The sequence below is a fragment of the Rhododendron vialii genome, chromosome 9a (genome assembly GCF_030253575.1).
Source record: "Rhododendron vialii isolate Sample 1 chromosome 9a, ASM3025357v1".
NCBI classification, from domain to species: Eukaryota; Viridiplantae; Streptophyta; class Magnoliopsida; order Ericales; family Ericaceae; genus Rhododendron; species Rhododendron vialii.
In genome coordinates, this window is record NC_080565.1 from 31,719,891 (window position 1) to 31,742,592 (window position 22,702).

General features: G+C 37.6%; 3 protein-coding genes across 4 annotated transcripts in view; 2 read left to right on the forward strand and 1 right to left on the reverse strand.

Annotated features, from left to right (window-relative positions):
* LOC131301151 (uncharacterized) overlaps positions 1 to 22,702 on the forward strand; it is a 99,217-nt gene that overhangs the window by 21,658 nt on the left and 54,857 nt on the right. The gene's annotated exons all lie outside the window — the stretch shown is intronic.
* Positions 2,307 to 4,426, reverse strand: LOC131301150 (uncharacterized). Its single transcript, XM_058327326.1, has 2 exons — positions 2,725 to 4,426; positions 2,307 to 2,634 (listed from the first exon to the last, which is right to left on the reverse strand). Exons 1-2 carry the CDS (start codon positions 3,004 to 3,006, stop codon positions 2,545 to 2,547), a joined length of 372 nt encoding a protein of 123 aa, XP_058183309.1. The 5' UTR covers positions 3,007 to 4,426; the 3' UTR covers positions 2,307 to 2,544.
* LOC131301130 (uncharacterized) overlaps positions 17,211 to 22,702 on the forward strand; it is a 30,336-nt gene continuing 24,844 nt past the window's right edge. The window contains exons 1-2 of one of the 2 annotated variants that reach the window (XM_058327298.1): positions 17,211 to 18,138; positions 18,607 to 18,683. In XM_058327298.1, the coding sequence (XP_058183281.1) occupies positions 18,026 to 18,138; positions 18,607 to 18,683 (190 nt within the window). In that variant the 5' untranslated portion in view covers positions 17,211 to 18,025. The remainder of the gene's footprint in view (positions 18,139 to 18,606; positions 18,684 to 22,702) is intronic. The other variant, XM_058327299.1, reaches the window with a different exon arrangement.

Consider the following 22,702-nt stretch of genomic DNA (forward strand, 5'->3'; position numbering starts at 1 on the left):
GGATTCTTAATTAAATTTATGGTAGTATTTAATGAAATTAGGCTATTCAATTTCATTAATATAGTTTATAGTGATCAATATGATATATTTTGCAAATCTAACAATTAATAATGTTGATACTAATATACTCTGCAGCAATCAATCAACGAAGATTGATTCATTTGTAATTGATTGATCTGGTTATATGTTCAGCCAATTGATCAAACGATTTGAATCAATTAAGATCATATTTGGCAGATAGGGTAGTTAATAATAATGTTGATTGATAGTGATTAGTGAAAATTAATATAATTGGCTAAAGTAAGTTGGCTAATTTGTTTAATTGCTTAACGACAGACTTATCTATTTCAATCTTTCAAGTTACACAATTAGCAAATTTCAAAAATGGTTATTTGATGGTTAACATTGATCACTTAGCAAATGAATGAGTAACAATATTTGAGATTGACATTGATCACTTGGCTAATGTAGGAGTAACCACTAGTGAGCCAATAAATTGAAATATCTCATTTATTTGATCATTTTTTAAAAGTAATTTTATTAATATAAATGCATTTATTTAATTTATCATAAAAGTAATAAAATAGATCCAAATAAAATTTCATGTGGTAGGTAATATGATATTAATGATGATATACATAAATGTATACCTACACGTCATTAATGCCATACTTACTATGGAAAATAGTTTACTTACCAAAGTACAAGGCTAGAGATACCACAACAACTAAATTTTTACGATGGACTAATATTCGTTGATAATACTTACTATGTGGTTGACAATACTTACCATAAAATAAGGGCAAAACGACTATATGCTTAAACCATTCTTACCACACAAACTGATCACGTTTTGCCAATTGCTTTGTTTACCTACCATCAATTATGACATTTATGGTACTAGGTTTCTTCATACCTACCTTAAACTCTGCAAACTTATTCACTCTAACTCCTCTATCTCCCTGCAAACTTATCCACTCTAACTCCTTTAACTCCCATTCATCTCTCTTCTTGTCCAAAAAAAAAATGAAGATTTAAGAAGAACCTCCATAAGAAGTTGAAGAAGCTCACCAAGTAAGTTTTTTTGAAGAACAAACTGAATGTAGTTGTGATGATTACCTCATACGAACTTACCAAAAGATCATAAGTTGAAGAATCTCGAATAAGTGTTTTACAATAATCTAAAGCTTCCTAGGTTTTTATGTTTTTTATGGTTATACTTACCATTGCCTTTTGCGTTTTATACCTCTTTTTATGGTATTTTTATTACGGATGAAATCGTATTTAGGAAGTTTTAGGAGAATAAGTTCTCTGTATTCGTGGTAAGCCTCTTACTATCTAGTTAGTTGATAGACTATTATTTATTTGTCCATTCACTAATTTTCAAAGTTGAACTGTCAACAAATCCCGATAGTGTGCAAGCCCAGTTCCATGGCAACAACATTGGAGGATGGGAAGATGATTTCAGACAAGGATTGTGAAGGATAAATGTAACATTTTGTTTGTATTAAGTCAGTGAGTAGAGGGATAAGAAGTTTATTGTAATCTTTTAATTCAGTAAAACTAGGGCAATGATCTGAATAAGAACTTATCTATAGTCGTAGTAAGGCAGTGAGTAGTATTATTGAAATGGTAACAATGCCTAAATTTTAGCAAGCATACCATGTTCAAATGGTAAGTAATGCAATGGAAATGAGAAATATGTCCAGATTTCTGTAAGTTTGATTATTGCGGTTATTGAAATGGTAAGAATCCCCATATTTTAGTAAGCACACCCTGTTTATATGGTAAGTAATGTTATGGAAATGAGATGTATGCCCAGATTTCTGTAAGTTCGGTTATTGAAATGGTAAGAATCCCCATATTTTAGTAAGCACATCCTGTTTATATGGTAAGTAATGCTATGGAAATGAGATGTATGCCCAGATTTCTGTAAGTACGTTTATTGAAATGGTAAGAATCCCCAGATGTTAGTAAGTATACCCTATTTATATGGTAAGTATTGCCATAGAAATGAGAAGTATGCCCGGATTTCTGTAAGTATGGGTGTCCCCAGATTTTCTGTAAGTACGGTTATTGAAATGGTAAAAATCCCCAGATTTTAATAAGCATACCCTGTTTATATGGTAAGTATTGCTATAGAAATAAGAAGTATGCCAAAATTTCTGTAAGTATGGGTGTGCCCATATTTCTGTACATAATTACATATGGGTATTGAAATGGTACAACCTGTTCATGGCACACGAAACAACACCAAAAAGATACTAACCAAGATCACCATTTACCAAACACCAAGAGCCACAAAGTTTACAAAAATGCAGCATTTGCCATATCAAATTTACAACAAAAGCCACCAAGGCACCTCACATTCATCAAGTTTACAACATGGTAGAATTTTGCCATATCATCAAGTTCACAAAAAGGCAACATTTGCCAGATCATTGTTTGTCTCCATAACTGAATTTTAACTACATTTGTCATAAAAAAGAACTCCAATTGCTATCAAGTTATCCTTCTAGTGTTGCGATATTTTTGTTGAGCCTTTCAGATGACTTCATTCCTGATTATGTTCTCCCCACAAAGGATCAAGTCCAAAACCAAGTTGTTCCTACCCTCTTCAGAAGTGAATTTCAACTACATTTAATAAAATAACCAAAGATTAGAAGTAATGAGTGGCCCAAACGAATTGTAATCGTAAGATGAATAAAAAGACTAATTTCATACCTTAGCGGCTTCTTCCTTATTAAATTGCTTCAAATCAAAGTACTTGGCAGTGTACACGCCACAATCATCGCTACCTGATTCTTGAATTGGAAGCCATTTCAGTCTTTTAATTGGTAGCTTATGGGCTTTCTTGACACATCCATTATTCCCCAAGTGTTGAATTAGATCATCCAAGTATTGAAGCACACGAAGGACCTTCTCGTTTTGTACTTTGGGTTTGCTCAGAGAAGGTAATGAATCAAGTACATATACAATTGCATGTTTGAAATTTACGACACACATAAACCAATGAATGTTGTTATCATTGATTGGGATGTACACCCATTCCAATTCTTCGAGTATCTCTGTGTATCGACTAGATCCACCATATTGACAGTTAGTGCTATGAATGACTACAAACAAAAACTAGATGTCATTAGTATTAAGATTCATCATATTCAGCATCAACATGCAACTTTTGGGAAGAAGTCATTAATATCCAAATCAATAAAATTCATTGAAACCCAGAAATAGCAAGAGAAATGCACGTCAAATTTCAATCAATAACACTCTTCAAGTACAGAAACTTTCAGTAAAAACAGAAAAAGACATCAGACGCAAAAACAAGGAAATGCCCACCACATGAACTTTTTTCTGACCAACATATCGTTTTGAGCAATGTGGAACTCATAGCCAAAGTCCTAACTTCTACTATATCCAATGACTAAGGACCCACTGTTTTGACTGTATCCAATGACTAAGGTCCCGTTGTTTTCACTATACCCAACGACTAAGGTCATGTTGTTTAGCAATCGCTTACAATAGTGCTTGGGAAAGGTATTAGACAAGAGGCGGCAGCCTCGCCCCCGCTAGTTTTGTGAAATGACTGATTATCCAGAGTTCCCCACTCAAACCCTCGCGCCGTAGCGCGAGAGCAGATAGCACTTATCATCACATCATATAACAACCTACGCACCATCTATGGAAGAAAATGCATTTGAGATGGGCTCTGTTTCACGTTTTTTGTTCTTGTCATTAACTTATCTATTTTTGGGGGAGTATTAGAAGAGTACCCCTTCAGACAAATTACAAACCAACTTGTTAACGAAAAGTGGAAATCATGCCTAACTTTTCATCAGCATTCAGCACTAAAGCAATCATAATGAATGGAAAAAAGTTACTTGACCTAGCCAAGTCATCTCAGCTGGAAGGGAACGTTGGAATTAACTACAACACCATTTCTAATTAGCATAGAATATTGGCTCAGAATGTTAGGAGAGAGAGTTGGTTCCCACTGAAATCTGCTTAGTAATTGGCAAATTGTGGTTAAAGGATTAGGCATGAAACAATGGTGACAAAAAATGCAAAACAATTTTACGTAAAAAATATGCTGTACATTGCAATTTCTTTTTCTCTCAAATATCTTTTATTTTGCTTATGCAAGTAACCGGAACACATTCACGCCTGTTTTCTAGCAATTTCTACTGAACCACGTGATTCACTAGCAGGGAAAGATACTTTCAATTTAATCTTGGTAAAATAGGTTTTCTATGGATACAGGCATACAGCACATTAGGACGTGTTGGGGTTTTTACAAACCCATTGTGGCTGTCAAAGGGGTGCAGGTTTACGAACCCATTTTTAACCCTAGTATGGCAAACTAGGAGTAAACCCATTGTTGTCAATGGAGAGAGAGAGAGAGAGAGAGAGAGAGAGAGAGAGTGGCAGACTAGGAGTAAACCCATTGTTGTCAATGGAGAGAGAGAGAGAGAGAGAGAGAGAGAGAGAGAGAGAGAGAGAGAGAGTTACCTTGTCATTGGCTTAGGGCTGTGGAGGTCAGCAGGTGTAGGAGGTTTCCACCATTGTTCAGAGGAGCAGAGGACTGATAAAAAAAAAAAAAAAAGAGGAGCAGAGGAGAAAGAGAGGCGTCTGGGTGTCTATGGAGAGAAAGAGCCGTAGAGCTGTGGTTGGGAAGAGGAGCTGTAGAGCTGCGTTTGGGGAGCTATGGAGTTTTTGCCTCTTTTGATTGTGGAGGCGTGAGGAGAGAGAGGCGGGAGGGAGGAAGGGCAAAGGATTAGGGCTTGGGAAAGTTTTTAAGTGCCAAAGGTAACCGGGAGTAGGAGGTGAATGAGAGAGGGTGGAAGTTCTATATTAATGGTTGAGATTAAATCCATAGCATTTGACGGCTCAGAGAGAATGGGAGTATGCTGCTCCCAAACCGCTTGGGAGCACCACAGCCAGACGCCTTCGAGACAGGTCCTGTCTAACTTGATTTCCCCGTCAAGTCCTCCTAAGCACATGATTCCAAAAAGTTCATAGCTAACGAGATCCTTTTACACGCCTCTCTCTCTCTCTCTCTCATACTGTTTGTAGTACTAGTATTTTAATGTTGAAGATTTCTTAAGGCGTCCGGCTGTGGTGCTCCCAAGCGGTTTGGGAGCACCATACTCCCATTTTGTCTGAACCGTTGGATCAAATACTTTTAATCCCAGCCAGAGAAGTCCTTCTCTCCCTCTTTCTCCCAGTTACCTTCTATCACCAGTTTTATGTACGTGAATTTTTTTTGAAATCCCTAATTATTTTGCCCTCTCTCTCCCCTCCGCTCCTGACGCCCCTCTCGCGCATCCACCTCCGCGGGAGTCCGCGGCTCCCTAATGCAGACGACGAAATCGGAGTCGGTTGCCTCCTGCCTCTCTCTCCGGTCGACGGAAACCTCTGCACCTCCACAGCCCACTGAGCAAACGACGAAAGCCCTCTCTCTCTCTCTTGCGATCTCCCCCAACTCTGCGAGGTATCTCTCTCTCTCTCTCTCTCACACACACACACACACACACACACACAGAGACACCCCTATACGTATACATGCACGTACCCAGCCCTATACACATCACAGAGAGCCCTAGCATTTTGTGGTTTGTGGCTATAGGAGTCAAGAAATCCATTCGGTTACAGCACAGGAGTGGCCACTAGTTTGGAAAACTAGAATTTGGGGCCAGTCGCCAACCATAAGGAATTTAGGGCTTGTGAGTCTGTATTCAACTGTGCTGGTCCTGATGTGGAATTGATTGACATGGTCGCATTAACACAGGCTTCCATTTGGCTCATTCCTGTAACGAATTAAGTTACGGTGTACATGATTGAAGGGCATTTTTGGTTGCTCATTCCCTTCGGGTCTGTGTGATCCTAACAAACAAAACAAATAAGCCAATAAATAAATAAATAAAACAAGAACGGAACTGAACATTCATTCTCCTCCAAAATTTATGATTAATAGGTTGCAAGCACTAAAAGTACTAACTAGTAAGTACATTAGACACAAAGGTTATGACTCTGAGTGCTGAAAACACAGCAAAAACAGTTCGGATAGGCCGTTCAAAAAGAAAAAAACCAGTTCGGATAGAGCCCCATAGCATCTGCTTAGAGAGGTAACTTAAATATCGGTATATCAAAATCAGTCCCTTATAATTTGTAAATTACCGGACACTGGCCACTGTATGTTAACACTTAAATGGTACCTGAACTCCTAAACTGTACAAACAGATGACACAGAACACATAGAATTTTCGTTTCGCACTTTGAATGCTCATTTTGTTTCCTTCTACCGGTCAATGTTCAGATACAGAGGTTTGCAAACGAACACAACCCCGACTGATCATTTATTTAGTCTGCAAATTAATGCCATTCTCTGCATTTGGTGTGTGTAGATCTGCCAACTAACTAGATTCATACTAAAAGTATAAAAAAGAAGACCGTAATGCTGTTCCAAAGCATCCTTGTAATGGATGGATATATTTCTTGTATGTCTTTTTGAGACTTTGAGTATCTTTAATGGCCACAAGTTACAATTCGTTTGGACCACTCATTATTTCTAATATTTGGTTATTTTGTTAAATGTAGTTGAGATTCACTTCTGAAGAGGGTAGGAACAACTTGATTTTGGACTTGATCCTTTGCGGGGAGAACGTAATCAGGAATGAAGTCATCCGAAAGGCTCAAGAAAAATACCGCAACACTAGAAGGATAATTTGATACCACGGCGCCTTTGTGGCTTTTGTTGTAAACTTGATTTCAATCATGTTGTAAACTTGATGAATGTGAGGTGCCTTTGTGGCTTTTGTTGTAAACTTGATATGGCAAATACTGCCTTCAATTTAGATCATTCTATTGTTTGCTGCTATTGTAATGGTAACAGCTCGTTGTAATGGTGATCTATTTTGGACAGTTTTCTGTTGCTGCTGCTATTTCTTCTGCTGCAGGTGTTGGGTAATCTGTTGGATGGCTGTTTTGCTATTGAACTGCTGTTGCTGTCCAGGTGTTGTGCTGCTTGCTGCTTTGCTCCTACGGCTGCCTTCTGTTCTATTATGACTGCTGTTTGCTATTGAACTGTTGTTGGCTGCTATGGTTTGGTTTAAGCTATGTATTCGGTTATGTCTGCTACCCATGTCACTTTTGTACCATATTGTTTGGTGTGCCATGAATAGATTGTTATGCTCTCAATAACCGTAATTACAAAAAATCTGGGCATGCTTCTCATTTTCATAGCATTACTTACCATTTATACAGGGTGTGCTTACTAAAATCTGGGAATTCTTATCATTTCAATAACAGTACTTAAAAAAATTTGGGCGCTCTTCTCATTTCCATTGCATTACTTACCATTTATACAAGCTGTGCTTACTAAAATCTGGGAATTCTTACCATTTCAATAACAGTACTTACAAAAATCTGGGAATTCAGACGAGTTGTCTTTGTAGAAGAAAAGAGAACTTGGCAGGTAACAATAACGAGTTCTACTAAAGTTTTGAAAGTTTCAATAGAGTGCTTTAGTTCACTTATTTTCTTTTGAGAAACTTCTGTAAATTTCTTTGTTCTTCTTGTACATTGGTCATGGGCTTTTAAAAGACCCTTCTCAAGTTTAATTGACCAGGATTTGAGTTTCTTGCTCAAAGTTTTCCTCTTCATTTTATTTGCTTAATCTTTTCTAGTACGCTCTTGCCTGAAGTTAAAGTTTTTCCTAGTCACATTAATCAGTAATGGAGGCCGAACTAGATGCCATCTCTAAAAAAGTAATTTTGGTTTTCAGGTGGGCGATGTGTTGTCACCCGTACTAAGTATAGCTACTGCATCCTTACATGCTGCTATTGCTCCCAAGTCCCACCATATTTTTCCTTTCCGCTTTATCACTCTTTCATAGCATTACTTACCATTTATACAGGGTGTGCTTACTAAAATCTGAGAATTCTTACAATATCAATAACAGTACTTACAAAAATCTGGGCGTACTTCTCATTTCCATAGCATTACTTACCATTTATACAGAGTATCCTAACTAAAATATGGAGATTCTTACCATCTCAATAACTTACATAAATTTGGGCATTCTTCTCATTGCCAAAGCAATACTTACCATATAAATAGGGTATGCTTGCTAAAATCTGGGCATTGTTACCATTTCAATAATCGTACTCACTGTCTTACCATGACTACAGATAAGTTCTAACTAGATAGTAAGAGGCTTACCAAATTAGTAAATAGACAAATAAATAATAGTCTATCAACTAACTAGATAGTAAGAGACTTACCAAATTAGGGTTGACACTGGATTCACAACTATTGATTGTGTAATCAGTGTGCATAAAGGCTGAATGATATATCGACGAGTCTCGCCCGGTAAATGATTGTTGGTGAATAACGCTCACATCTGATTCATATGTGTCTTCATCCTCATTCATGTCTCCTAGATTATCTCCATGCACTAATTTGGGGCATTTGGTTCTTATGTGACTAGATTCTTTACAATTGCCACATTTTCTTGTTCTCTACAATGGTAAAAACTAACATACATATGTTAACCACAAATACTATATTACCAACGGTATGGCAAGCAAAACTGTTACCTATGGAGATTACCTACCATTTCCATGATCATAATTACCATAACAAAATGGTTTTTTACTAAATTCTAGATATACTTACCAGGAATATAGAGAACTTATTCTCCTGATATTTTCTAAATATGGTTTTCATCCGTAGTAAAAATACAATAAAAAGAGGTATAAAAAGCCATAGTAAATGGTAAGTATAACCATAAAAAACGTAAAAATAGCTTCATTAGATTATTGTGAAACTCTTATTCGAGATTTTTCAACTTATGATCATTTGGTAAGTTGGTATGAGGTAATCATCACAACTAATTTCAGTTTATTCTTCAAGAAAACTTACTTGGTGAGCTTCTTCAACTTGTTATGGAGGTTCTTCTTAAATCTTCATTTTTTTGGACAAGAGAAGAGATGAATGTGAGCTTTTTGGACAAGAGGAAAGATGAATGGGAGCTAGAGGAGTTAGAGTGGATAAGTTTGCAGGGTTTAATGTAGGTGTGGAGAAACCTAGTACCATTAATGTCATAATTGGTGGTAGGTAAACAGGGCAATTGACAAACCGTGAATAAGTTTGTGTGGTAAAACTGGTCTAAGTATGTAGTCGTTGTTCCCTTATTTCATGGTAAGTATTGTCAATCACATGGTAAGTTTTATCAATGAATATTAGTCCGTCGTAAAAATTCAGTTTTTGTGGTATCTCTAGCCATATTCTTTGGTAAGTAATCTTTATTCTATAGTAAGTATAACATTAATGACGGGTAGGTATACATTAATGTATATCACCATTAATGTCTTATTACCCATTAATGTCTTATTACCTACCACATTAAATTTTATTTGGATATATTGTATTACTTTTATGATAAATTAAATAAAAGCAGTCATATTAATAAAATTACTTTTATAAAAGGATCAAATAAATGAGATATTTCAATTTACTAGTTCACTAGTGGTTATTCTTACATTAGCAAAGTGATCAATGTTAATCTCAAGGACTATTACTCCTTCATTTGTTAAGTGATCAATGTTAACCATCAAATAACCATTTTTCAAATTTGCTAATTGTGTAACTTGAAGGATTGAAATAGATAAATCTGTGGTTAAGCAGTTAAACAAATTAGTCAACTTACTTTAGACAATTATATTAATTTTCACTAATCACTATCATTCAACATCATTGTTAACTACCACATCTGCCAATTGGCTGAACATATAATCAGATAAATCAATTACAAATGAATCAATTCTCGTTGATTGATTGCTGCCAAATATATTAGTATCAACACTATTAGTTGTTAGATTTGTGAAATATATCATATTGATCACTATAAACTATATTAATGAATTTGAATGGCCTAATTTCATTAAATACTAGAGAATTCTACAAAATTATTCAATCACTATTAAACAAAAATATATTTATCGTACAATGTTGTTGTAACAATCAACTTGTGGCGTCATTTTATAATATATATTAACTATATTTGTAAGCTATCAAAATATTAATAAATATCTTGTTTTTTCCATAATATTTAAAACTAAGTTATTTAACTCAGATACCTTCTAATATCTATAATAAAGGATTATTTAAAAATTAATCAATTAAATACATTTATAATGTCAGTTGAAAATTATGGAAAATATTTTTCAAATTTTTATATTTTCATAACCAATTAAAATAATTTTTTTTTATATTTTTTAGATAATTCTTCTAATATTTAAATCCCTAAAATCTGCAAATTTTCCCGCCAAAAAATCAGATACCTTTTTTTTTTACTTAATGGCAACTTGTTACCTGACCAACCGGTTGTAGTATGCGTTGCCTGTTTGTGTGGTAAGTGTTACCTTATACAATGGTAAGTGTTGCCTTAGTAAATGGTATAAATTGCCTGTTCTGTGGTAAGTAATTCTTCGTTTTTTTGGTCAAAACCACCTCATTTTCAACAAAACCACCCATGTTTTAGTTTTTGGTTTCAATCCAAGGGTTGAGGTTTATCTATTTTCAATCCAATGGTTGTAATTCAATGGGAGTATGATGCTCCCATACCACTTGGGAGCATCACAGAAGTTTTGTTTCTTAAGTGCACCATATTTTAATTTGTACCTTCATGCAACATATGTCATGAATTAATATCTCTTCTTTTTCCTTTTTCTACCAACCTCATGTCATTTTAGACCCCACCCCCCATCTCTCTTTCTCTCTCTCTCTCTCTCTCATACCTTTTACATTCTAAATCTGAAAGTTAAAAAATTAAGGGGGTTAAAGTAATTTTTGGTAAATAATAAAATAAATAAAAATTATTACATATTTATTTACTACTAAAAAAGAAAGAGTTAAAAGTAATTTTTAGAAGTAAAAATTAAAAGAAAAAGGAATGTTAATGCATGCCAGTAGCTCCATTCATTATAAATTAATGGAATGGGTTGGCGGGGGCTAATTGTTAACGAAATGATAAGTTCGTATGTGTTTTTATCATTATTCATAGTCCATGTATTTTTTTTTAGAATTGGCTTAAAGTTCAAGTGGTTTTTTGAAATTTTTTCGATTTTATAATCCGAACTCCATGTTGTGGAGACGGCATTTGAGGAGAGGTTCCGCGGGAAAATAGCTCCATGCCAGAATATTAAAAACCTCAACACTTCTCATTCTTATTACTTCTAAAAATATGAAAATGAAAAAACAATGGAAGATGAAAAGGTCCTCTTTATTAATAAAAAAATAAAAACCCAATCCCGTCTTCGTCCTAAATGCAACCTTAAGTTTTTGACGCGCTAGCTGTTAACCCGCTAGCTAGCTAGCTGACCATTTCGCCAGTGGACTTGGGATTGAAGTGCCATTGAGTGGGGAAGGCTATAAATATGTTGTGCTAGCTAAGCTTCTTTCACAAAATCTGCATCTTCAACTTTTTCCAACTGGTAATATTAATCCTGCTTGTATTCCCCTTTTAGAAGGATTCATATCAGTTTGTAATAATTAATGGTTGATCTTAATTTTTCCAAATCACCAGAGATTTCTTCGAACTAAAACTTGGTTTCCCTTTTGTCTATTCACGTGCCTTTGAATTTAGTTTGTCTATTCCTTACGTTGGTTTCTTATCCGTTTTCTTGTCAGGGATCGTGATTGTGATTCAAGAACTGCGTAGCCGCTTTCGACAGCATCTCGATCAGGAGTAAGATAGCAACAAAACCGTGTAGCCGCTTTCCACAGCATCTCAGGAGTAAGGATATATATATATATAGGAGTAACAATTAACCTCTTTTGGATTGGAGTGTTCGTATACTGAGTTTTAAAATTGTTGAGTTTTGCCAAACTTTTTCTAGCTTTCTACGTTTGCAAATATATCATTCTTTTCCAACTTTATTCACTCTATTCTACTTTCCAAATCGCCAAGTTCTTGGCCTTGCAAATTGGAAATCTCTTTATCCATTTTTTCACGACATATATTTTCATTTCCTTATGGGGGTTTATTATGAATGAAAGATTTTTACATCGTGGTTTATTTCATATTTTTCATTCTGTTCATCGTTATTTTCTTCTTCACCTTGATTGGATTCATCGTGGGAATGCATTCGTTGATAGTAGAATTAGGTATTTGTTCACTGTTCTGTCCAACTTTCCCTACTAAATTAAGATAGCAGCTGCCGGTAAATATGCATGATCGATGGTTCACAATCAAATCCTAAAGTATCAGGAAATAAGACATTAATTGCATTATATATTGTTATAAGCAATGGCCGTGATTGCATTTTGTTTTCCTTGCGTGCTGTACGTTAAGGCTTGTCCCACATATTGGTTAATTATAACCCCCAAAAGCCTGGGTGGTCTCTTCATTTATTGCCTGGGTGGTCTCTTCATTCCTTGCCAATTGATTTGGATTTGAATATTTTAACATCGTATCAGAACTAGATTTTTGGACAAGATTCTCTTGATTGATTGTCCGATGCCACAAGTGCATCTTGTTTCTTCATTCATTGTGATCCCAATGTGATAGATTGTTTGTTTACCTATTCAAAAGCGGGTCAGGGGTCGCACGTGCGGGGAATTGTTAGGGTTTGTCGCATAGTGGCTAATTATAACCTTCAAAAACTAGTACATGAGCCTGAGCGGCTTCTCCACTTATTTATATATCTTCATTCTGCACATACAACCCGTCGTTTATGTTGCATTTCTTCTCATATATTTTTTCGTAACTTCTCAAGAATCTCAACCATTTTGCAGGGTGATAGTAATTTCATATTGTGACTTTTAGGTCTATCAACACTATGCGTAATCAAGCGGCCAAGGCACTCATAGCCGGCTTTGTAACCGTCAGTGTAGTTCTTATACAGACCTTGATACCAGGTGCTTCTAAAGACAGACTTCATATTTGGCTTCTCCTTCATATAATTATGTCTGTGCGTGCTGTCCATCCCACTTATATGTCAATAAAAAAAATAAAATAATAATAATAATAATAATAATCTAGCGGCTATATTTCTTTCTTTTTTTCTCGGCAAACGAAACTTTAATTAAAACTCGAAAGGGTACATCGAGGGAAATACAAAAATACAGCAAACATAGGAGCCCATCCAATAGAGTGTTGAATGAACTCAAACCTCAACAAGAACTACAATTTTAGCCTACGAATACCATCAAGAAACACCTTAAACTCCTCCACCGAATAAATCTTGATCGCGAACTTAGCTTTCATCCACATTGCGATTCTTGTTTTTACCAATTCCCCCACCTCCTCAATACTCGCAATAGCATTGTTGAACACATAGTTATTCCGAGCTAACCATAAGGACCACACCGTAGCATAAAAGGAAACTTCCCACACACTTTTCTCTAAGTTCCGAAACCTGGAATCAAACCACCATAGGGCCAGGTCTGACAACGAAATTGGGCATACCCACGATACATGCCACCAATCCAAGATTATAGACCAGACATTCCAAGAGAATTGACAATGCAATAACAGGTGATTCGGAGTTTCAATATCCAGGGAACACAAAGGGCAGGATAACAATTGACCCTCTTGAATGATATTCCTGTTAGATAGCACTGATCTTGTTGGAATCCTTTCCTGGATCGCCAACCACGAAAAAATTTCCACCTTAGGAGGGCAGTGATTCTTCCAAAGGGCACCCAGAACTTGGTTTGAAGTCTGACCAATCTGTTCCCATTGAGTGTACACTGATTTTGATGAGAAGCATTTATCAACCGACCACTTCCATTGAAGCACATCCCTTCTGGCATGATCTAGAGTCACCAAATCCAGTCGACGATGCAATTCCTCTGATAGGGTGTTCTCAAACACATTTAGCCGCCTCTTTCTATACTGTAACGACCAACGCGAAGTCCCTGACCCTTCCTTCACTGCACTGACCGTGCTGACTTTTTGGCTAGAGATAAGAAAGAGTCTCGGAAATTCTTCCTTGAGAGTCCTATCCCCCAACCATACATGGTCCCAAAATAAAGTTTCTTGCCCAGAATGAACCTGAATTCTAAAGCCCTCAGTAAGAACCGAGGCAATGGAAGAAGATTGATCCTTTAGAGAGCAAATATCTCTCCAGATGTTGGTGATTCGACCTGTCCTAGGCAGTTGAGGTAGCCAATCCCCCTGAGCTAGGTTATACTTCCTTTTAATAACTTTGACCCATAGAGAGTCTTTGTCCTCATGAAATCTCCACCACCATCTAGATAGTAGAGCAAGGTTTTGTTGAATCACTCTCCTTACTCCCAGCCCACCAAACTCCTTCTTCTTTGCTACGGTTTCCCACTTCAGCAGATGCAACCTCTTCTTTTCCACTGTATCACCCCAAAAGAATTGTTTCTGTAGTTTTTCTATAGCCTTTGCCACAGCCACAGGAATCTTAAAAATGGACATGAAATAGGTTGGCTATATTTCTTTCTTAAGCCATATGCACATGATTAATTATTGTTGGAGTTGTCCCTTGTCGGCTAATTATCTTTTCCAAAATCAGTATATGAGCCTGGGCGGCCTCTCCATTCATTAGCAATTGGTATTGAGTGGGATGCTTTAACATGGTATCAAAGCTAGGGTTTCGGAGAATTTGCCCAAAATACTAAGCCTTGTCCAAAATTCTCCCAGAATTAGTAACTTCACTGGCTAACATGATGCAGATATGAAGATTCTGCAGGGGACAGGTTTTTGTCTTTGTTTTTAATTCACAGTTAAAATAATAAACTATTGAATAAAGGGTGAAAGGGTGAACAGTGCCTCGTGGGATGAGTAGATGAGAAGTGTAGCAAAGTTCCCCAATCTTTAGAATTCCATTGGGCTAAATAAGTTAAGTGATTTAATTTTTTTTTTATTTAATTTTTTTTTGTATTTATTAATTTTTTGTCAAGTTTTTGGAGATTATTGCATCGTCATGACGAAAAAAATTTAAAAAGTAAAAAATTATTATCGAAATCAAATTTTTTTTTGAATAAAAATGAAAAAATCTGTTTATTTTTATTTTTATTCAAAAAAAATTGATTTCGATCATAATTTTTTACTTTTTAAATTTCTCTTGTTATGACGATGCAATAATTTTAAAAAAACTGATGAAAAACTAATAAATACAAAAAAAATTTAAATAAAAATAAAAAAATAAATCACTTAACTTATTTAGCGGAACGGAAAACCAACCCAGTCTATGCAGCGCCACACTTTTTGTTTTGATCGTTACTTTAGTTTTGAAGTGGAGCAGCGATCCTGACGTGGATGTGGATGCTCTTATAATACTCCCGACCCAACATTATTGTTCCCCCACCAACTTCCTCCCCCATCCCCATCCCCATCCCCATCCCCAAGAGAGAGAGAGAGAGAGAGCCATCCCCCCACCGGTCCATCAGCTACCTCTGGCCACCGAGCACCACCACTCTCGGCACCTCCACCATTCGGCCACCACCGAGCCACCTCTCGGCCTTCATCTCCTCCGTCCACCATCATTCCACCGCACCTCCTCACCCCCGAGAACCATAACCACCACCAAAAGCTCCACCGAGGCCACCAGCTGCCGGACACCGCCATCACCGAAACCCCAGCTGCTGTAGCTCCATCATCACAGCCAGCCGTGTCACCCACTTACCGAGCTCCGGTCGCAGCTCCGCCCCGCCACCGAACCTCTCCGAAAATCGTTCGCCAGGCAAGAGATAGTCTGAACTTACCTAAATATAAACTATGTTTCGTATTGATTGTTTCGTGTTTCGGTACGATAATAACTAAACCCGACGTCGCCGGTCAATCCGGCCGAAACCCATTGTTTTCGTTGGCAATAGCTACTGTTTTCTTTTAAAACTGTTTTGGAGAATTACAGTTTAGCCTCTCGTGATTTAAAAGCTTATAAACCTAACCCTTAAGTAGTAAAAGTTACGGAGTAATATTATAAGTCCCTAATTTGAATAGTTCGGTTCGGTGTTAGTTTAAACGCATGATTAATATAATTCCATGAATAATCCTATGGCATGATAAATTTTATTGCATGAGTAGTTTTACCACATGATTTGTTAATATCGAAAGATTGATTATTGTTAGCTTGTCAGCATATTCATAAAAATGTTCAATTGTGTGAAATATTGTTGTACTAATAGATTGGACAAATAGGTTCCTGGGTTGGTTGTGAGATGCAGACTTATCTTCTTAGACGTTGAAATAGGGTTAACAGAAAATTGAATAAAGTGAGAGACTGTGATTGTGACTTCGGACAAGAAAATTGAATAAAGTGAGAGACTGTGATTGTGACTTCGGACAAGGAATCCGGGGATTGGATTGTTGAAGGATGATTGGTGGTGATTTGTTGAAAGTGTTGATTTATGAAACCCTGGGTACGGCATGGTGGTGATTGGCTCTCGGATGTTGGGACGGGTCATAAGGGTGGTATTGTGCTTGTGTCACAACCCGAACTTGAATATGCTCGCGTGCGCATCTGGTGAAGTTTTATCCGAACTTATGGTCGTAGATGGGATACCCGAGTACATAACTTAGGTATCTTTCATTCGGATCTGGAAAAGGGGAGTCGGACCACACGTGTCTGTGCCAGAGGTTAAAGGTAAGAACGGATCTGTGGATAAGATCCGAGATGTCACATAGGTTAAAGGATAGTAATGAAAGAAAAGTTAATTGTTCTCTTTTATGTTATTGTTAATGCATGTCAATTATATTCCTATATATTGCTTGTAAGTTATGGGTTCGGGTAAGTTTTGGCTACTGAGCGTCATCGCTCACGGTACTATGTTGCCCTGGTAACTCGAACGCCAGGTACTAAAGACGGAATAGAAGTGTCGTACGATTCAATCGAGTTCAATTCTATTGAGAAAGAAGCTGAAAATCTTGATTTTTGTGCGCATAGTCGCTCTGATTAATTTATGTCTGACTCTATTTTAGAAGCTTCTAAGTTTATTTGGAAATGTAATATTTTGATTTATTTGAAACGGATGTAATATAATGACATATGCTTTTGAAATAGTGACGCAGTAAATCAATGAATTTCTTTTGTGAAATAATATTTTTATATTTTTGTAATATCTCCGAATTTTCGGGGCGTTACATTGGCCTTGACTGGTAAATAATTGACAGATGTGCTATCTAAAGAGACCATTCACACCTTTAACTTATTATGATAATTAAGAAGGTTATTTAGACCTGAATCTGACTGGATTAAAAATATTGAGTTAATTGAGTGTGCTAATGTGCAAGACTAATTAAATCATTGGACAATTCCTCCAGTTCGTTATTATTGCAAAAATTGAAATGTCCAACGGAAGGATCGAATATAAGAAAATTGATCTTATTTTTAGTAAGGAAACCAATATTACAACGCGGGGAGAACGATTTTTGCAACAGTTCTCAGTTTTTCTTTGTTTTTTACCAGCTGAAATGTCCAACCTTGAGATGGATTCTTTGTTTTGTCTTTATTTGAATTTTTTTACATTTGCTAATTTTATGCCAAACTTTTGTGGATTATTGATTCGTCTCAACGAGAAGAATCGGAATCGGAAACCTTTTTTTACTTTTACTCAAATATTTTGAAAAATAACCACTTTTTAAGAAAATAAATTAGCTTATTTTCCCAAAAAGGAAAAAAAAAAGAAAGATGAAGAGGTCGTCTTACTAAAAAAATCCTATCATTACACTACTCCTAAACACCCCTTAATTTTTGATCCCCTAGCTGACCATTGACTTGGGGTTGAAGTGCCATGGAGGCTATAAATATGTTGTGAGTTCTTTCACATAGTCTGCACAGGCCTTCAACTAGCTTCCAACTGGTAATATTAATCCTGCGGCATGTATTCCCCTTTTAGAAGGATAGAGATATTAGATACCACAAGATTTCTGGTTAATTTCTCGGAACTAACACTTGGTTTCTACCCTTTTATCTGTACTTTCTTGCCATGCAAACCATGAAGCTTAATCTCATTTAATTTCTATGACTTGTACGTACGGGGCCTATATATGTGCTGTGTTCGTGGGTATTTAGCTTTTGTATCTTATTGTGTAGGGGATCGTGATGGTAGATTAGAACTGTGTTGTATACGTAGTCGCTTTCTGCAGCTAGCATCGCACGAGTAAGATAGTGACCTCTTTGATCCAGTTGTATTTCCATATATATATGACATATTTTCATTTTCTCGTGTTGGCACATTTTTTATAAGATTTTCACATTTTAGTCTATTTCTTATATCTGTGTCATTCTGTTTCGTGAGGATTGATTTCTTTCACCTTTTATTCGTCATGGGATTGCGATCATTGAAATAGATTAATGTTCTCTCCAAATTATATGTAGTACAACAAATGGAGGTGTTCTCTGATGATATGATGTTTTTCCCTTTGGGAGTATTTGTACGTGCCACAAGAGAAAACTCAGTCCAATTTTTCGCCTTAATGCTAGCTGCAGCTAGCTAGAGTTAATTAATTAGCTTTATATATGCTGCATGTCGTTCTCTAGCTAGCATTTCTGATCTCTTGTGTTTGTAAATCTTTCAACCTTTTTAATTGCAGTGAAAGTAATTACATATATATTGTGACTTTCATAGGTTTGTTAACGGTACTATGGTTGATCCTATCACCATTGTGGCTATCATCGGAGGCATTACAAGTATCGTCTTGAAAGGTAAGGAGAAAGAACAATTTGTGCAATTCAATAATGTGGATTACTTTTACAATTGGAAGGGGGATCTTGGACTGCCGCTCGTACGTAGCTTATTTTCCTTTTATTTGCATTGTTAGTGATTTTTATTGTAAACTTTGGTCGGAATATTTGATTAATTTTTCACATTCGTCTAGTTGGAGAAATAAAATAAAATAAAAATTATGGACCAAACTCGAAAAAAGTTCACAAAAGGACAGAAATAAGCCCAAGTGTATCTTCTTTTGATTATTTTTGTCTTTCGATCGAGAACTTTTTAAAATTTTTGATCATAATATTGTTGATTAGTACTAACATTTTCAATTGCCTCGTTAAGGTGAATAAGTGTAGGGGGATGAAAACAATTGATGCTTTCTGATCAACTGGATTGCAACGGCTTTTTCTTGCCTCTTCACCGGAACCCTAATTCGTCATCGGAACCCTAATCTGCAAAATAGACAGGGGGTGAGCGTGCCTCTGCCTCTCGTGGCAAAGGCCCTCCGATGCCAAAGTTAGTATCACGTACTAGCGATTAAACCCTAATTATCAGTAGGAAAGCATGAATGCAAAGTATTGCATAGTTTTTACCTCTAGGTTTTCCTTTTATTTATAGACTCACGTATGCTTGCTGGCCAAGCATCCGTGTTGCCCTAGGATTCCTAAATCGTATAGGAATCCCAGGATATCAAGGATTCTCGTTTCCTTTATCAGTTCATTACTTTAATCCTTGTAGGACTCTTTTCCATATCAAGCCGAACATCCCATACTCGTTGGGTATCTTTCTCAGATCCTATATTCTTGGGATCTTATTCCTTTACGGGACATGACTATTCTGGAATTTTTCAGAGTATTCCCTTTGCTCCTACTCTCGATTGGAGCACCTTCTTTGTCCGGCCGTCTCATGGCCGAACAGATGGCTTGGACCAGTTACTTCACATGTAACTGGTCCTTGAGCCCATACAACCTTCCTGGACCGTTGACTTCTCATGTCACTGGTCTATATTGCCGAACACTTGTTTAGCAGGATGACCGTCCTGTCTATATTCAAACTATGGTCCCACGTACCATTTATTTGGATATCAATTGCATTGCTTTCAACCCGTGATCACTCATATCACGTGCTAGGTTCTTTACATCATCTGTTCGGCTGTATCATAACCGAACAGTCTGCTTGGACCAACTACTTCACATGTAACTTGATCCAATGTAAACGGAATGTCTCTAACTGCCGAACAGTCAGTTTATAGCCATGACTTCTCATATCATTGGCCCTTAATTTTGCCGAATAGATTGCATGGATCAATGACTTCCCATATCACTGGTTCATATCGCTGTTCACCGAACCGCCCGGCGGTAAGTAATGTCGTACTTTACCACATGCTCCCGAATATCACGTGTTCGGCAACTAATTGTACGTGCTCGGGAATACCTCCCTACAAGTGCTCCCCAGCTTCATCTTGTTACCACTATTTGGGGGCAATATATGAAGCTTAGAAACAAAATTTTATTTAGACCAGACTCTTCTGATCCCGTGCAGTCATAATTTCAATATTTCATTGATGCCTTTTGGCGCCTCTGTCATTATACCATTTCGGGGTAAATGACTCAACGTGGCACGTTTCGTATGCCTAGCATTAATTTCGAACTGACGTTCTATGAAACGGCGTCAGAACGGTTTCTGCTTTCCGTTACTTTAACCTATAACGGCGTGAGAGGAAACGTTTCGTCTCCATCTCTCACCCTTAAACCCCTTAAAGGGCTCTTTTTGGGTTTTTTACCCCAAAAAACAACTCGTGCTCTGAGTTTTTCTCTTTCTAAGCCTTCCGCCATCGCCGCCGTCTACAAATTCGATTGCATCTCAGGGAGTCGTCACAGTACTCTCGTAAGATTCTCGTTCTAACTCCATCTCTTATACTTAGGTTTCCATCTGAGATCTCATTCTCAGATTTGTGGGTCGTTTCTAGGGTTTCAATTCGTACCCATTTCCAGCCTTTCTTCTTTTTCTGAATATACTCATGGCAGATGACAACCCTCCTAGACCCAGTAAATTTAGGAAACTCTGTGAAACCACAACTGCCATGACGGCATTTAGGTCTCAGTATAGCATTCCTGATAATGTGGGGCTCGAACTCGCCCCCTTAGGAGCAGATATGGACAATGGCTCTTGGGATAGAATGTGTATCCCAATTGTGGCCATTGTCGAAGGTGGAGTCCGATTTCCTCTTCACCCTTTACTCCGCCAGATCCTAAACTGGTATCGTCTGACCCCCATGCAAGTATCAACAAACGTCTTTAGGCTGATAATGGGTGTAATAGCTTTGAATAGGATTCTGAGGACCCAGTTAGGAATCTGAAATATTCAGTGGTGGTACAGTATTGTACTAAACCCTGAATATAACACTTATTATTTCAAAGTTAGAAGGGCCGACAAGCGTCTCGTGCTAAATCTGCCAGACTCCGCTCGGGATCATGAGATCGATTTCCTTTACGTCACTGGAGCCTTTGAGCCTCTAGGAGAGGATGGCCAGGTGGTGGGTCTCCACTGCCCCCATATATGGGGATACCCACGTATGCTCCTTATTACTCCCTCCGTCCCAAATTCTTGGTCCTCTACAGTTTTACGTGTAATTTTCAATGGCCCATATCTCTCAATGTATATTGTTTAAAATATGCAATATGGATCTTGTTTGATAGATTTCAATTATTTCTATAAAACAATGTTTTCAAAAACATAAAAAATAATATACATTGAGAGATATAAGCAATTGAAAATTGCACGTAAAACCGTATAGGCCTAAGAATTTGGGACGGAGGGAGTATTTTTTTTTGATCTTTGCAATTTGGTTGTTAACTGCTTTCTTGTAGCTTTCTATGTGTCTAATTTTGATTTCATAACTCCGATCTTGCAGCTGAAAACATCAACAAACGTCCTAGACGAGAGCCTAGCTACGTCCGAATAGAGGACATCAACAAAATCCTTAAATATAAAGGCGAACCTGGTACTTCTACAGCTGGTCGGGGCCGGAACACCGACGTGCTCTTGGGGTACGATCCTTCGTACAGAGGGGTCATCGACAGAAGACTTGCCCACCCCAGCACTAGTGCTGCATCTACATCCACTGCTCCCCAACCACACAATTCAAGGCTACAAGCTGGTGTCACTCTTGTCGGTCAGTCAGGTGAAATTGCTATTCCTGACGGTATACCTCAAACACGTGTGGTACTCAGAAGGTCTGGTCGTAGGCAAGTCATTGCCGAACAACAACCCGTTCCTCTCCAAAGTACCAGTCAGTCGTCCTCATCCGGATACTCTCGATCACCTCCAACCCTAGGTACGATGATGCGCCAACCCATTAACCTCAGTTCTTTACTCACTGTCTCCTCAGGGGGTCGTGGTGCTACCAATAGGGTAGCATCAACTGGCGCCCCTCCCCCACGTTCACGTCGCAATAGGGGGGATCTGCAAGATCGTCATCTTCTCCTCGGGAACAAGATTGTCCCGTTGAGGCTACCGATGCTCATCAGGACAAACGTTCCAGGAGCGAAGAAACTGGAGACGCCCTTACCCAAACCGCTACTTTAGTCCAACAACCCCTTTCTTCGAGTACTCCAGTGCTTCCTGAAAGCTGGACCCCCAATCTCATTAGGGTGATCGGCCTGTTCACATTGGGGACAGTGCCAGTTCTTCGGAAACAACACTCGCCCTTGCCCAAGGTCTACTGCTTCCTGTAGACATGCAGAAGGAATCTGAGGCTGCACCTGATCGGCTTGTCTCCACTGGTCTCGTCAGTGGTATCAAGGTAATGTGACTTAATCTTTTCATATAAGTCTTTATGTACATTTCGTGTACCACATATCATATACTGCTACGCCTGTCACTTACCATTCGGTGTTTTTGCCAGTTCATTCAAAAAATGGTAACCCTGGGGCAAAAGTACAAAGAAGCTGAGGCCGAACAGATCAGACTGCTAAACGACAACACTCGACTTCTTCGGACAGTTGCT